The 14,142-nt window shown below is 37.8% G+C and overlaps 1 protein-coding gene across 1 annotated transcript in view; it reads left to right on the plus strand.

Moving 5' to 3' along the window:
- The window catches only part of WDR36 (WD repeat domain 36), a 29,505-nt gene extending 17,555 nt beyond the window's left edge, over positions 1-11,950 (plus strand). Inside the window, exons 16-23 of the mRNA XM_048931369.1 lie at positions 410-489; positions 2,937-3,044; positions 4,619-4,716; positions 5,916-6,058; positions 6,660-6,776; positions 7,017-7,098; positions 9,541-9,728; positions 11,115-11,950. Coding sequence (XP_048787326.1) covers positions 410-489; positions 2,937-3,044; positions 4,619-4,716; positions 5,916-6,058; positions 6,660-6,776; positions 7,017-7,098; positions 9,541-9,728; positions 11,115-11,264 — 966 coding nt within the window. The 3' untranslated portion in view covers positions 11,265-11,950. The remainder of the gene's footprint in view (positions 1-409; positions 490-2,936; positions 3,045-4,618; positions 4,717-5,915; positions 6,059-6,659; positions 6,777-7,016; positions 7,099-9,540; positions 9,729-11,114) is intronic.
- Positions 11,951-14,142: the final 2,192 nt, after the last annotated feature.

A 14,142-nucleotide genomic window follows, 5' to 3' on the forward strand; every position in this document is an offset into this window, starting at 1 on the left:
TGAAGTATACATGTAGAAAAGATGAGCCAGGTAAATACATGGTGTAAACAGATCTGAGGTTATACAACGCACTGATGCTTCCTTATTTTATGATTTATGTAGTTGTGGTTTGCAACGTTCACTAAGATACCCTGTTGTTAGTGTCTGATTTAATTCTTCATGTTAGGAAGTGAGTATTTGATTTCTTCAATTTTATGCTACGTTGTTTAAAAGTGGGGTCCAAAATACTTAAAGACATATGGAACAGGTCAGTATATTTAAACATATTGTGAAATAGTTTCTATTTTTGTTCTTTTCACTCTTTAATAAGGTGTTGTCAATTTTGTTTTATGGCCAGATCATTTCATCATGATCTATGAAAGTCATCTAAAACAAAGCTGTGGCATTAAAATTGAGTATTTTATTTTAGACTTTCAGTCCTGATGGTCGTTGGCTAATAACTTCATCAATGGACTGTACTATTAAGACTTGGGACCTTCCCTCTGGATGGTGAGTTGGTTGAAAAAGCTGTAGCAACAAATGGTGTGAACTCCTTTCTGTCTTCTGAACAAGCAAAAAACCTTCCGGCTCGATTATCTGTCACCAAACTGTACTTTCTGATATTCAAAGTTTTGTTAAGTTATCTTGATGAGTGAGCAGCAAATACAGTAATGTGCTGTTCACAGTCATCACAGTCGTAATAACAGGAAGTAGTCCATCTGCATGTCAGGAACCTGATAGCCAAAATGTAACCGCTGTTATTTTCCCAACAAATGTTCAAGTAACTGAAATCACTTGTGAGGACCAGGTTTTGTGCCTTTTTCAGGGAATGCAGTATAACCAGTGTCTTTAAGATCTGATTATGAAATTAAGAGTTTTCATGTAAGTGTAAAAAAAGTATGAATGTCTTTGTCCCAAAACAGTTATATATTCAAAATAGCAAGAGACTGCTGAGGTGAATTACTTCCATTATGCTGAAGTATTAATCCAGTTTGTTTTTTGAACTGAAGCCTGTTCTTAATTAGGTTCATTTTAGAAACATGTAAGTTTTACTTCAGAAATTCTGGTCAAGCAGAGATCTAGATACGACATGATGTTCCCTGTTGTTTTTTTGTTTGATTGCTGGTTGGTTTTTGGGTTTTTTGTTGTTGTTTTTGTTCGCTTGCTTGTTTTCAGAATTATAAGAAAATGTTTTGTAGGCTGAGGAATTTATTGAAAAGGAGCAACAGCTCTTAATAAAAATCTTCAACTCAACCAGGGCATGATTGCTACAGCCCTGCCTACCTCCAATCTTAATGAGCTCATCTGCATTGGTGAGCATCAGTTTCAGTAACATTTCTGTGGTTGGTCTGTCTGACATCTGGACCAGGAATTTGTCCTCAGTGGACTCCAGGAGTCTTGTGTATTGTTTACAGACTTCCAGTTGCTTTCCTAGCAGATGGAAATGCTTTCCTAGCAGGTGGTTGAAATACCCCATCAGATAAGAGCCTGCAAGCATAATGATTCTTGTATCTGAGGCCAGAAGACCTTGTCAACAGGCTCCCTTAAATCTGGTGGCCTGAAGTAGACCTTGACAACCAGATATCCTTAATTTTTACCAGCAAGCTTTCAGCCTGTTTGTGGCTGTTTCTCAGAGGCAGTCCTTTGCCATTGGTCACATATCGGGGGCAGCTCACCTGCCTGTCTCTTGTAAAAGCTCATAGCCTTCAACTGAAGTATTTCAGTTTTTTGGCTGATCTCACCATGTCTCTGTGACAGCATTTAGGTCATAGTGGTCTAATTGCACTACAACTCCTTGTACTTGTTTTCCATGTGTGTGCATTGGTGTAGTGGCACTTTAGCTGGGGTATTGGCTGTGTTACATTCTTGGAGGAGCCCTCTTTGGAACAATTTTGAGTCTTCTCCATGCTGTTTCTTAAATTGACAGTTCTCCGGCTCTTCCATCAGTCAGAGGTGCATCCCCTTCCCCCATAAACTCTAGTTCTGCTGATGAGTCCATCCAGTCTGCTACTCTTGTCCCACCTGGTCAATTGCATCCTATCTGACATCAGCATGCCCAGTCCCTCAAAGGTGCAACTGAGATCATAGATCCCAAAGCCCTAAGCGTGGCATCATCCATGCTGCCGTTCACCTGATCTATTCACATCCTTTTTCATGGGTCCAAGTTTCTGTCAGTGAACACATTCAAGTACTTCGTGTAGTTTGAAGTAACTGAAAATGACATTGTGAAAAGTGACAAACCTTGCAGTGAACATGAATTTGTATGGAAGTCCTACTAGGATGTGTGTCATCCAGTAGTTGCAGCAATGGTTAGAACTCAAAAGTGACTTGTTGCAGTAGTTGCACATGTCTGAATATTTTAACTTCCTTCTTATGTGATTTTTTTTTTTTCTTTCCATTTTTCTGCAGTAGTAAAAGGAGTGATCAGGGAATGGTATAACATGCTGAAATTATGATAATGTCAAGAGAAAAAATACTGCAGGAAGTTGTTCATTTTTTACTTGGGGGACGTTAGACCTCCAAGTTAATCAAGTGCATGTGATGTATCTGTATAGAATGGAAGAATTAACAACTGATGGCAGAGAACTAACTAAAATATGAGTTCAGAGCAGTGTGGGGCTGCATGGAAGTATGAAATCTATTGCCGCTGGAAGTGCATTGGGCCTAAGGAGCTGAATGTGGACAGACAGTTCATCAAACTTCCCTCAGAGTTTCTTAGGAGGCAGAATAAATGTTCCAGCTGTAGCTGATAACAAAGTTTTATGAATGTAATTGGTTTGTTGCTCAATGCCACTCATTCACTGAGTGTATATGATGTGTTTGAATACTTCAGTTATGCTAGTTTGCATATATGTTTACAGTGTCCTGCTTGCATTCAATCCTATTCGTGCTGTAATTTAGATACGTATAGAACAAAAAGTTCAATTTGCTAACGACTTCTCTTTTCTCTCTTTTAGCCTCATAGATTGCTTTCTGCTAGACTCTGCAGCAGTGAGTCTTACTATGTCTCCTACAGGAGATTTTCTAGCTTCAGCCCATGTGGATGATCTTGGAATTTATTTGTGGTATGTAATATTTATTTCTGTAAAGAACTTCAAATGGGGCCGGATGCTTTCAACCACTGTCATGGCAAATATATGTATCTCAAGAGCTTTGTCCTCTTTTCTTCTAAAAGACTGAGGTATTCTCTGTTGCTGTGAGCTGTAAATCTTTAAATCTCTTGTCGTTAATATACTTACTCTGATGAAGGAATGATTTTTTTTCTGTTTCTCTCTGTAAACAGTTCTGTAAACCATTTCTCTGAGTCTACTTTTTTCTTGATCTTTTGAGTATTATTGCTCATACAGTGTTACTAACTGAGGGGCTTTTATTAGTGTACAAAATTGTCTGAAATTCCTCAAAGGAATTTATAAGGAATTATTAAGTAAACTATTTATTAAGTTATGTTTATTTAATTATTAATGTTAGGTCAGCACAAGTGAAAAATGCATCTCAGTTAAATTTGATACAAGTTGAAAGCAAATGACTGGCTAGGGTAGAATGGAAGTAACATATTATTTATTTTTTTGATGGTTAGTTTTTGTTTTCCTGTTGCCAGATGAGTGGATTAAAGGCTCACAGAATAGCTTGGATTGGAAAGAACCTTGAAGACTGTTCAGTTCCAGCTCCCTGCCATGGTCAGGGTTGCCACCCACTAGATGAGGTTTCACAGGACCTTATCCAGCCTGCTTTTGAACACTTTCAGGGATTGGCCACAGCTTCTCTGGGCACCCTGTGCCAGTGCCTCTCTGCCCTCTGATTAAAAAATGTTGTCCTCACATCTAATCTAAATCTCCCTTGTTTCAGTTTCAAGCCATTCCCCCTTATCCCATTGCTATCAGACCATGTTAAAAGTCAGTCTCCCTCCTGCTTGTAAACTCCTTTTAAGTATTGGAGGTCTCCTTGTAACTGTCTCTTCTCCAGGGTGGTCTTTTTCATAGGAGAGTTGCACCAGCTTTTTTGATAAACTTTGTGGCCCTCCTCTGGACCCTTTCATGCAGCTCTGCATGCTGCTTTTGCTGTGGGCCCCAGGCCTGGATGCAGTACTCCTCATGGGATTACCTGAGGGGTGTTCCCTTGTTAGACCTTTCTGTGATTAAGTAGAAGAGGTTTGTTAGAAGTAATTACAAAAGTTCTTATCTACCTTAGGCTTATAATGGCAAAAAAGTCATTTACTTAATTGCTCATGTGCAGGTTTCAAACTTTTAGAAAATTTGTTATGAATGCCACTCTGTAATTATTTGAAAGTAGGATGAATCATTTATATTTGCATAATACTTTGTACCTACTAAGTGCAAGCAAGATTTTTAGGTAATTTTGCCATTGGAAATAAATGCAGAAATTAGCACTGATTGAAGTAAAACTAATTCCTATTGCTATATGAAGTCTTTGGCAATAATGCTTTAGCGTAAGTCTTCTATTTCAGACTTTTTAACAGTACATATCAGTTGCATTTCATTTCATGCTCATCTGTTTATCTTTAGTGAAGCCTGATGTTTAGTTAGAGCGCGGTAATATTGGGCCGCAGTGGAACTCTGTCTGAATGAATTGTTCCCATTCACATGAAAATTGGTTTTAAAATGTCTATTTTATTTTTTAGGTCCAACCGTTCTTTATATTCACTCGTCTCTTTACGGCCCCTTCCAGCAGACTTTGAGCCTTCTGTGGTAACACTCCCCGGCACCTGCCCTCTGCAAGGTGACCTTCAGACAGAAGATTATTTTCTATCTGATACTGAATTTCAAATAGAAGACACTTTTTATTTCTTTGGTGAAAACTTGGTGTCTTATTATTCTGTTTCTGAATTCCTGAATTTCTATTTATTCTACTTTCTAGCAGACTTTGGCCTACTCCTTGTGCTCTAATGTTTACTGAAATGTCTGTTTATTTTCCTGCATTTGAACATACAGAATTACATTCTGATTACCTTCACTGGTTCAAGTAGGTTTTGTGGGTAATAAGAATGCTTGTTTCGATTGACTATTTGATTGCTTTCTTTAAGCCCAGACTGCCTTAAGTACCTTACATTATGACCTCTATCAGAGGTGCTTGAAATAAATATTTCTGTTTAGCATGTGGGACAAGGTCTTTGCTTGTTCCTTTCCCCTCCAGCTTTTGTGCCATGGTACTTTCAGTGCTGTGTTGTCACATGGGCAAGAAGACTGACTTTTGCTCACCTTCTGCAGTCCTGTATTGAATTCCGAGTGGAAGAATAGCTTAAATTGCATTATAATTACATTTAGTACCAACAACTGTGCATCTGAAGACCTCTAGATGGAGATCTTGTATGATACATTTTCTTGTTCTCGTAAGGTGCAGTGCATATATTTTGATCTCCAGCTGGAGGAGAGACATACCTAGCTACTGACTGCTTAAAAGAGCAAGTAACCTGCTCTGTTGATCTCTTAATTAGGCACATTTTCTTTTCAGATGCCTAAACTAGGGAGATAGGATTTCCTCCCATACGTGTTCATGTTTTAATCCTATAAATTGATTCTGGCATGATGCTTGAATTCACTTCTTGTCTTCGACCGATGTAAGGCTTCTGTTTAGATGCTTAAAACTTAGAATGTTCTGGTGTTGTGATTTTAGGCTTTTCTGGGACATCCATGGACTCAGCTGTGTAGTATGCAAAAAGAAAACAGAAAGTGAAGCTGTTTGCTTTGCAAACGTATGTTGGCAGTATTGTCTATTAGATTCTACGTTTTAGGCACAATTATTATGATTTATTATTTCACTGAATCGATAGAAGTTTGTTACTGGAGCTTGTCAGGTATTATGCTAAGAGACAAATATCTGCAAGACTTTTTTTTTTAATTGCAAAATAAATAATTGTGTTTTTATTTATAATAATTAAGAAGTTATATATGTTCATAAAATATATTTGTTCTTTAAAGATGTGGATGTTGCAGAAGGTGAAGACCAATGTGATGAGATGGTAGAGTATGACTCACCAGAGCAACTGGGGGAACAGCTGGTAACTCTGTCCTTACTACCTGAATCAAGATGGAAAAATCTCCTCAGTCTTGATGTTATCAAGGTAATATTATGAGTTACATCGTTGTTTATCTACTGTAGCATGTGTTTCTGAAGAAGCAGGTAAAATAAAGGCTGTTTCTTCTGTAAGCAGTCTCTGAGAAGAACTTTCTGTAACTTTTACCATAATGATTCGTGCAACGTGCAAAATAACTGTCTGAAGTAAGGGTTTTTTTTTTTTTAGTGCATCTTGTGAGTGTCCATAAATCTGTTCTAAGTGCCTCCAAACAGCAGGCAGCCATTCCTATAAACAGAAAAAGAGGGAATAAATAAAAAATACTAGCATACGGCTGGATAGTTTGTCTTTGAGCTGTGAGCTGCATTTATCTGTTCACAGGACTTGATCTCACTTTTCAGGTATTGTTCTGGATTTTCCAGTAGAAGATTGCAAAAGACTTCTAATCACAGTTTCTGGGATTTGAGGGAGAGGTTGTTCTAAATAATTTATATTCAGTTCATATTCAACAGTCAAGTATTTTTCTATATATTTACTTTTCAGTTCTAATAGTTTTTGTGATATTCTAAAAATTAATTTCTTGACAACAGAAATTCCCACTTGCTTGTTCCTACTGCGATCGTGACTTATTTGAATATCTTATTAACAGAAAAAAAATAAACCAAGAGAACCACCAAAGGTTCCCAAGTCAGCCCCTTTCTTCATCCCAACGGTTCCTGGTCTTGTTCCCCGATATGCTGCTCCAGAGCAAGAAAATGATACACAGGTAAAAAAAAAATATATATATATATAGTAATGCTTATCTAGTGTGCAATTTTGTTTGTACAATAAAATAAAATAGGCTTTTTAATCCTAACTGAAATTTTGCTGTAGACTTCACCAATTTTAATGTATTTATATTAATGGTGCTTTTCTGTAGGTCTTCATCATGTCAGGAAAAGAGTATAACTGAGATGCAGATATGTTTACATTTTTATGCATATTTACTTACTCTTTCATGCTTTAGTCAAAGGTAGTAAATATTGGAGTACTGGCACAGAAATCTGATTTCTACGTTCGTCTGGAAGAAGCCCTGAGCACTAATGAATGTAAGTTAAGAAATTTCACTGATGTGTAGAAGCTGGTGATATTTTGGCATGTTTCATTTCAAATGTCAGAATTGCAATATATGTAGGAAAATGCACTTATGATCTACATGATAGTTGTAAAGCTAAGAAATATATATACAATCTTGACCAAAGATCAAGCTGGCTGGCAGCATGGAGCCAAACTGGCTAAAAACTGCTTAGAGAAAGCAGGTAATTTTGTTAAGACTGTTAGATGTTCATGGAGGTTGTGATGCTGTCATCCAGAAAATATGCTTTTTATTATTTGGAAGGGAATGATCTGATAAGGAATAATCTGATGGTTCATTGAAACATGAGAACTCTGATTTGCTTAGCAAATTCTGCTTGCAAAGACTACTTCTCTGAACTTTCAGCAAACTTACTTTTAACCGACCTAATTGACAAAATTTGTTGGATTGTTTTTATTTTTTTAGCATTCTTGAAATTGTTTTACTTAAGATTCTGGTGAGAATGAACATAGCTGCTGTTTTCTTTGTTGATACAGTGCTGCTACAGAATCACTGAAATTGGGATTTTTAGCAATGTAACTGCATAATCAATGCATATTAAGATGTTATAATCACAAAAGAACAAGAGAGTTAGGCAAAATAGACTAGGATAATAAGGAGAATAAATGGAAGGCGTACCTGTATGCTAGGCTCACCTACAGAAAGCACCAGAAGAAGGGATCTCCAGAAGAGATCCTTCCACACTGGTAGCCAGCTCTTCAATAGGTCTTGGAGGGGTGAAGCCAGGCTCCACCTTCACTTGTGCTCCTCTGGCTGACTCATGGCTCGCCTCAGGTGATCAATCAGAGGTTCAGGCCGTGACTCAGCAGTTCCCATACAGTAACTGACCTGGAAATTTAAATGGACAGCTACTGAAACCTTATCTATGAGGCAGTTCTGAAAAGCTTAGAACATGTTGTGTATATACTTTATTTTGGCCATCTATTACAAGCAAGTTGTGGGTTTATTCTGTCTCTTATTCTGTATGTCATTTGAGAGTATTCTATTAAGCTGTTTTAGAACTGCCTTGAGAAGAGTAAAATATGAGTTGAAAATATAAAAACCAAATTAAGCTTCTTCTGGCTGTCTGCACCAGGAAACAAGCGTACTCCGTGATGCACTGCAGTAGTGATCCCCTGGGCTGCCATCAGGCTGTATCATCTCTGCTGAAACGACAGTGTGCTGCAGGGTCTGTGCTGTAATCCTAGTCCAGGGAGCTTGTTGGTCCACTCCCAGTACTCCACTGGTGTGTAGCATGGTTCTGTGCTTGGTATTTGACAAGCACCTCTTCTGAAGACGAGTAGGCCATGCAAATAAGTAGTGGTACATTAGAGGCCATCCTAATTTAACACTGGAATAGAGGCAGGGTTTTGCACTGCAGAGCAGGACTGCAGAATATCGATTTAACTGGGCACATTTTCCATATTGTGTGTATACTGCTTTCACGGTGTATTCCATGCTTGGTTTTTCAGTCTCTCACAGCACAAAAATGAGTTAATGCATCCCTTCAGCACTGCCAATATCACACCTTTCCTTTAGCTAATTATCTTCACAGGAATTAAATATTCATGCATAGAAATAAATTTAAACCAACTAGCTAATACCTGATATTAGTAGTTACAATGATATGAGAGTATAAGAAACAGCTTTCCTTAGAAACTTCAGAAACTGAAATATTAATCAGCTGACAGCATTAAAAATTTTGCTACCAAAAGCTGTGTTTGCATCCACATATGCTTTTATTTCTGCATTTCTAAAACAGTTCTCGGAGAACAGGTTTGATTGCAGTAATTATGAGGAAGAACATATATGAAAAAAGGAGGAGAAAAGAGTTCCTTGTAAATTTTGCATATTTCTATTACAGAGAAGTTTTCCCCCTCTGCCCCAGGAAAGCAGAAGAAATTTACTTAACAAGGAATAATTCCCTTAAATGCACCAGGTTATGTTTTACTTTGCTTAATGTCAATAGCAATAAACACTAAGGATTGCTAGAGACAATAGTAATTGGTTTCTTTCTTCTAAGATATATTTGCAGTAATGGCTTGGAATAAAAGATAATTCCTTCTCTTTGTTGAAAAGAAATAAAAAATGTCAGTCTTAACTAGTTGATCAGAGACATAGTTTGTCCAAAAGCACAGAAGTTAAAGGAAATTTATGGAAAGGTATTAATTGTATTTGTCAAGGTGGACTTAGAAAAAAAATGGAGTTTCCTTATTAGAGGTGTATTTTTCAGAGACATACGGTGAGTTAGAGGAATTATGACATTTTGTGGAAAGAAAGAATAGTAAGGAAACGTTAGAAATTTGAGCTTTTGCTTTATGATTATATATCAAATGTTCTGAATTGCATTGGATGGATTCCTGAGATTCTTTTCTGCAGATGTTAATGATGATGATTGCTCTGTGTTTTAACATAGATACAGCTCCACTTAATTTGCTGAAAGACTTGGGACCATCTAGTATTGAGATAGAGCTGAGGAGTTTGGCCCCTGAGGGTGGTGGTTCCCTGGAGGTGATGCTAAGCTTTTTGAGAATGATTGGGATGATGCTGAACAAGAAGTACAACTTTGAACTTGCTCAAGCGTACCTTGCACTGTTTTTAAAGGTAACAGTATTCTCCTAAAAGTTTGTGTTACTCCTGAATAAAATGGTCCAGTGAAAGGACACAAAATCTGTGTGAACTCTCTACTAGAGCTGTTTATCTTAAATGGTTTCTTTTGGGGATGGTTTTAAAAAGACTTACCAAACGTGGGTTTTTTTTTTTTTACAGGTTATTTGTTCTGCGTGTTCTGTTTTTTGTAACACAGACAATTTCTTAATGGTTGTTCATTTTTAAGCTAAGATTTTCTGTATTTTAAGTAACTCAGTGCACAGTGTTTGGGCAAGTAAAATAAGCATATTATTGCACTTACCCCTTGAGATTGGAAGTCCGACCTCATGTGTCAGTGGTCTGCCTTTCTTCTGTCAACTGTTAAGCTTCACAGATCTGACAAATTATTCCCAGAGGTGTGGAAGTTACAAGATTACCATGATAAAATGCAATAGTGTTTACTCAAATGGTTCTGTAGAGAATCAAAACCTTTCTGATAGTGCTGTGCCCTCTTACCTACTGTGTGAAGCTGTGAGAAAGCAATTAGTTACAACTTAATGGAAAAGTTGTTAAACCATTCAGGTATGTGGTAATATCTATTTAACAGCACATTTCTTAATTATTTCAGGATTTTATTTTGTCTCTTTCTTCTGCTGGTGTTAAGTGGAATGCATAGGGTTATGTCAACAAGACCAAATGCTACAAGCTAATATAACTAAATCTGTAGAGTGAAACACTTCAAAATACAAATTCCCCCTGCGCTAAATGCACAACGATATATTTTGTTATAGATTCTAGAGAAGACAGCTCAGAGCTTATCAAAACTCCTAGATCTATGCTGTAGCTGAGAAAATTATTATTCCATCCATTAAGTGTTACCACTTAATAATACAGTGACTCTCAACATGGTTGAAATACTGCTTTTCTTTTTGCTTTACCGAGGTTACTGTCTATAAAGAAAATACTTTATATAAGGAAAAAACATCCTCCATATCTTTAGGAGTGTGTGACATGATTCTTTTTGCTTTATTCAATACAGATAATTGAAATAATAATCATGATTGATATCAGAGCATCTCTTTCATGTTTCTAAATTGAATACAAATTTATGATGCAGTTTTTGGACAGAGGAGAAAGTTACCCTCTAGAGAAGTGTGTGATTAGGATAGATTCAGCAGCATCAGTACATCTAGTAAGATGTTTTGCTGCCTTATCCAAGCTTCTGAATATTTGGGAGGAAAATGGCTTCTGAGGTGGGATTAAATTGAATGAATGAATGAATTGAAGAACTGTCTTCATTCAATTCCAATACTTCGCTTTCAGTAATGTAACTGAAGAAGCTGATATTCTGAATCTGGTCTGTGTTAATTTTACTAACTGCTGCATATTTTTACTTTTCAGTTACATCTTAAGATTATTTCATCAGAGTCAAGCCTCCTGGAAGAAACATCTAGACTGTCAATGCAACTTGAGGAAACCTGGATTCATTTGCGGACTCTTTTCAATCAGAGTCTATGTGTGCTAACATATATGAAAAGTGCTTTGCTATAAAATATTTAAGAGTTTTGACTGCATAAAACCTCAGAAAAATAGTACAACTTTTTGCCAAAGTTACTGAATTCCAAGATTTATCCTGGAAGTTCTGATGCTGTATTTTATATGTCTGTCTAGGACGGAGTGTTTTAGAACATAAGGAATATGCAAACACTCCCTGAACTCTTGACAGCTTGGGCCGTATCCCCTGCCCTGGGGAACCTGTTCCATGCCTATCGACCTCTGCTGAAGAACTTTTTCCTAACCCCCCACTGTTGTCCACAGTGAAGTTCCATGTCATTCCCAAGGGAGAAATGATTTAAAATAAAAAAATAGGAGTATATTTTCTGTATGAGAGTCTGTAATATTTATTATGCTTAACAAATCAGTACCATTAATGCAAAACTAAAGAGCATTTTAATCATTAAACAATTCTAAATATTGGTTTAAAACAAAGGAGTACAAAAAATTGCATTCTTCTGAAATCAGAGTGCATTTACATAAACCTTGTAAATGTTTTCTCCACATATTGCTAAGCTATATTCACTAAGCAGAGGTTTCTGGTGATCACAAATGATGGTAATTGGTGGGGAAGTGGGAGAAAACATTTTATGTCAAGTTTCACAGTCTAATTTTGTAGCATCAGATTCTGATGATCTCTTAAGGAGATCAAAAATTACAGAAATAAATGCCTTGAGTTATGAGGACTTTTTTTTTTTTTTTTTTTTTTTTTTTTTTTGCTTGAATCAGAAACTTTTAGTGAATTTAGGTTTAAGACAGTAGTGTTTGGGAATTTACAAAAGGGATTTTCTTTAAACTTTAAGCTTGAGAGTGTGCAAAACTCACCTTTTAACGGCCCCGTATGGCCAGTGGAGAATGGAGGTTGATGGTAGGCTAACTGAATGAAGTCACACTCCCACTGAGTGCTGTACCAGACATGTTAGAACTCCAGTATGAACTGGAGTGAAAAGCAGCCAAGTGGTATGCCACCACTGACATTGCTGATGCCTTGCTGTATGTCCCCTTTATCAGGTGATGCGGAAGAATGACTTTATGTGGAGCCCTGAGCAGCAGCAGGCTTTTGAACAGATTAAACAGGAGATAGCCCGTGCCATGGCCCTGGGGCCGGTACAGATGGGACAGGATGTGCAGAATATCCTGCACACTGCTACTGGAGAGAAAGGTCCCACTTGGAGTCTGTGGCAAAGAGCCTCAGGAGAGAATCTGAGGCCGACCCCTGTGATTCTGGAGTAGAACATACGGGGGTTCAGAAGAGGGCTGAGCTCCAACTGAAAAGATCCTAGCCACGTATGAGGGCATTTGGCCTGCTTCTGAAGTAATCGGTACTGAAACACAGCTGCTCCTGGCACCTCGACAACCAGTGCTAAACTGGATGTTCAAGGCGAAGGTTCCCTCCATCCATCGTGGTACTGATGCCACCTGGAGTAAGTGGATTGTGTTGATTACACAGCAAGCTTGGATGGGGACCTCAGTCGTCCAGGAATCTTAGAAGTGATCATGGTCTGTCCTGAACCATTGACATGCTCACTCAATACATTTGCTGTGTTGCACTTGCTCCAGCTACACATAGCATAAAAGAATAGCTAATACAAATATATGTAATTTTGGTGAGAATACTCGAAAAATAGATGCTTTGCCTTTGGCAGAGGGCTGCTGTCACACTTTTGAACTTACTTTGTCATGTATTCTGCAAAGACCACTAACACGTAGATGTGGTGTGGAGTACTGCAGAGCACTTCAGGCGCCCACAGGCAGCATGAGATCAGCATCCTTTTTGTTCTCAAATGTGCAGTAAAGCTTATTGAGGTTATCAGAGGAGTGCGAAGGTGAAGGAAGATAGAAGAGAGAAGCTGTAGAGAAGCTGTGAAAGTTGACAGTTCTTTAACCTGAAGTTGCGTTAGATGTTGATTTATTGGGTGGCAACCCAGCCTAGGGCAGTGCCTTGGACGTGGGTGGAGGGGCCTTAAGGTCCCTTCCAGCCTAAGTTGTTCTAAGGTTTTGTGAAAGGTGAAATATTATAGAAGTTTCTAGACTCCAGTGTTTTGGCTAGATAGGGCTGAGAACACAGAGTGAGTGGGAAGGGATGTACACCTAAGCCTTTCTGTAAGCATCTTTCTAAGATATAAGATCTTTTTCAATATAGAATGGTTAGCTTCTGATGATGTAATTCTCAAGAGCTTATTATTCCCAATTTCTTTAACAGATCTGAGGCAGCACCCAAATCCCTCAGACTTCAAATGCAGTAAATGTGTAATAAATCTCTGAGCTTGTAAGTGTGTTAAAAATAACCACCTGATTTAGGAGATCTTAGTGATTTATTTCTTGAGCCAGCAGGAAGTACAAAGGTATGTAAGCCAGTACACCTTGCACTGCCAGAAGGAACAAGGAAAAAATAATTTTCTTCCTGAATGAGAGCAAAGATTTGTAAAGAGTACTGCCCTGACTCCAGCTGAAACAAAGAACAAGTCCTGTATAAAAGTGATCCCTTCTCAAGCACATCATGCCAGCTTTCTGCAGTCAGCTGTTCAGATACTTCCTGACCCAGCTGCATTCTTAGCAGTTGTGTTTAATAGTCTGTGAAAGACCTGTTTGTTCCCTGTGAGTTCATCTACATATCCTGTAGATCCCAGTTGTCTTCCATAACATCCTGTTGTAACAGGACCTACAATTTAATTAAAAATTTAATCAAAAATTGTATCTCTGTTTGTGTACTCCAGACCTGCTACCTTCTACTGGTATGTCCTTCCTACTTCTTATAGATACAGCATACACAAATGAGGGTACTGGTACTCCAGTCCCTTCGTTTTACTGAGCTTGCTCATGTTCTTTTTCACAGCCGTAGAAGATCTATTTCAACACATTTGGAATCATATGT

Source organism: Lagopus muta, chromosome Z (assembly GCF_023343835.1).
Source record: "Lagopus muta isolate bLagMut1 chromosome Z, bLagMut1 primary, whole genome shotgun sequence".
In the NCBI taxonomy this organism is placed as follows: Eukaryota; Metazoa; Chordata; class Aves; order Galliformes; family Phasianidae; genus Lagopus; species Lagopus muta.